This window comes from Pteropus alecto, unplaced genomic scaffold (assembly GCF_000325575.1).
Source record: "Pteropus alecto unplaced genomic scaffold, ASM32557v1 scaffold134, whole genome shotgun sequence".
Classification (NCBI taxonomy): Eukaryota; Metazoa; Chordata; class Mammalia; order Chiroptera; family Pteropodidae; genus Pteropus; species Pteropus alecto.
The window spans coordinates 7036359-7038225 of NW_006436283.1; the positions used below are offsets into that span (position 1 = coordinate 7036359).

The 1867-nt window shown below is 63.5% G+C and overlaps 1 protein-coding gene across 1 annotated transcript in view; it reads right to left on the minus strand.

Moving 5' to 3' along the window:
- SOX9 (SRY-box 9) overlaps nt 1-865 on the minus strand; it is a 4813-nt gene extending 3948 nt beyond the window's left edge. The window contains exon 1 of the mRNA XM_006912266.3: nt 59-865. Within this exon, the coding sequence (XP_006912328.1) occupies nt 59-489 (431 nt within the window). The 5' untranslated portion in view covers nt 490-865. The remainder of the gene's footprint in view (nt 1-58) is intronic.
- Between the last annotated feature and the right edge of the window lie 1002 nt (nt 866-1867).

The window sequence follows — 1867 nt, forward strand, 5'->3', positions numbered from 1 at the left end:
GCGGGTCGAGGCCAGCGCCCCCGCGGCCCAAGGAGCCCACCCTGCCGCGCGGCCCTACCTCCAGAGCTTGCCGAGGGTCTTGCTGAGCTCGGCGTTGTGCAGGTGCGGGTACTGGTCCGCCAGCTTCCTGCGCGCCGCCTGCGCCCACACCATGAAGGCGTTCATGGGCCGCTTGACGTGCGGTTTGCTCTTGCTGGCGCCGTTGACGCGCACCGGCATGGGCACCAGCGTCCAGTCGTAGCCCTTCAGCACCTGGCTGACCGCCTCGCGGATGCACACGGGGAACTTGTCCTCCTCGCTCTCCTTCTTCAGGTCCGGCTCGCCCTTGGGAAACGTGTTCTCCTGGGGCCGCGTGTTCTCGGTGTCGGAGCCGGAGCCCGAAGGGCAGGGCGAGCCAGCCGAGTCCTCGGACATGGTGGGGCTGGGGGCGCCGGACAGGCCCTTCTCCTGCTCGTCGGTCATTTTCATGAAGGGGTCCAGGAGATTCATACGCGGGCCCGGGACAGGGGGCGGGTGGCCGGGAAAGGCGAGAAGCCGCGGCGGCTCGGGGACTCGAGGCGCGGGCTCCTCTCCCGTCGGCTGCCGGACGCGGAGCGAGCGGCTCCGGGGGAACCTGGCGCGTCACCCGGCTGCGGCGGTGAGCACTTAGGAAGGCGCGGGGTGGCCAGCCCGCAGCTGCCCGCTCCACGTGGGGAAAGGCAAACTGCAGAGGAGAAGGAGCAGGAGAAGAAAGAGCTAAAGCGGGGGCGTTCGCACCCCTTCTTTTCTCCTCCCGCGAAAGAAAAGTTCCTTGGAGTGAAACTGGAAAAGTCGCGGCGCCACTGAAGTTCGCAGTCAGTTTCAAGCTCCGCTCTCCGCTCTCGGACTCTCAGCCCAGCGGCTCTTTAATAAATACTCCCCCTCACCTTAGAGACGTCCAGCCAATCACGGCGCGGCATTTCAGGGGCTGGCAGGCAGCTGATTGGATCCGATGGGGAGGGGGCGCCGAGGATTGTGGCACGCGGCTGGTGACTGGAGCGGAGGGGCGGAGCCCGGCGCCGAGCGCTGCCGCGGGTCTCGCAGCGGGGGAGGGGGCCGTGCTTCGCGGAAGGCGGGGGACCAGGGACATCCAAGTGTGTAAGTTTGTCGTACTCTCGTAATGTCAGAATTTTGGTGCTGTCTCCGCGCGAATCTTTGCGTGTGCGTGCGTGTGCGTGTGTGTGTGTGTGCGTGTGTGTCTAGACTAGAATCTTCCCCCACCCCCAAACATTTCTTTTCACTGCTTTCTCCGAGGTACCGGGGACTTAGCTGGAGTTTGCAGTGTTGGAAAAGCAGTTGCTCCCTAGAGCGCGAAGCCCCGTTTTACGCGCCTGGAGCCTGCCTCCTTCGAAAGTGCTTAGAAATGGTCTTCTAAAGCAAATGTTGTGGTGACTCAACGCCTGCTGTTCCTCTGTAATAATCCGTATAAATAGATTAACGTGCTCTGGTTCGCCGGGGCCGGCGCGGCTGGTCGGGATTCCGCAGCGCCCTTGCGAAGAGAATCAATGAAAACCAAAGTTAAGTCCCTGGGAAGGCTGGCGGCGGCAGCGACGCCGTCGCCCGGCTCCCGCTCCCGCGGAGCCTTCCCGAGCCACACCGACCTTGAACTCTGACAAGTCCTTCGCCAGCCCCCCCACCCCCAAGCTCCCACCCCATCGGCGAGCCTCAGTGACAGGGCGACTGCTTTGACGTTCTGCTCTTCACCTCCCCGGCCGACTCAAAACGTCAGCACAGTTGCCCCTGGAAAAAGAGTTTACGAACTGCTCTGGCTTTGAGAGATCGAACCTTGCGAATGTGGCGGTGCCGAGCCCCAGAGTCTGAGGCCGGTCATTCGGTTCGTAAAAGGCCA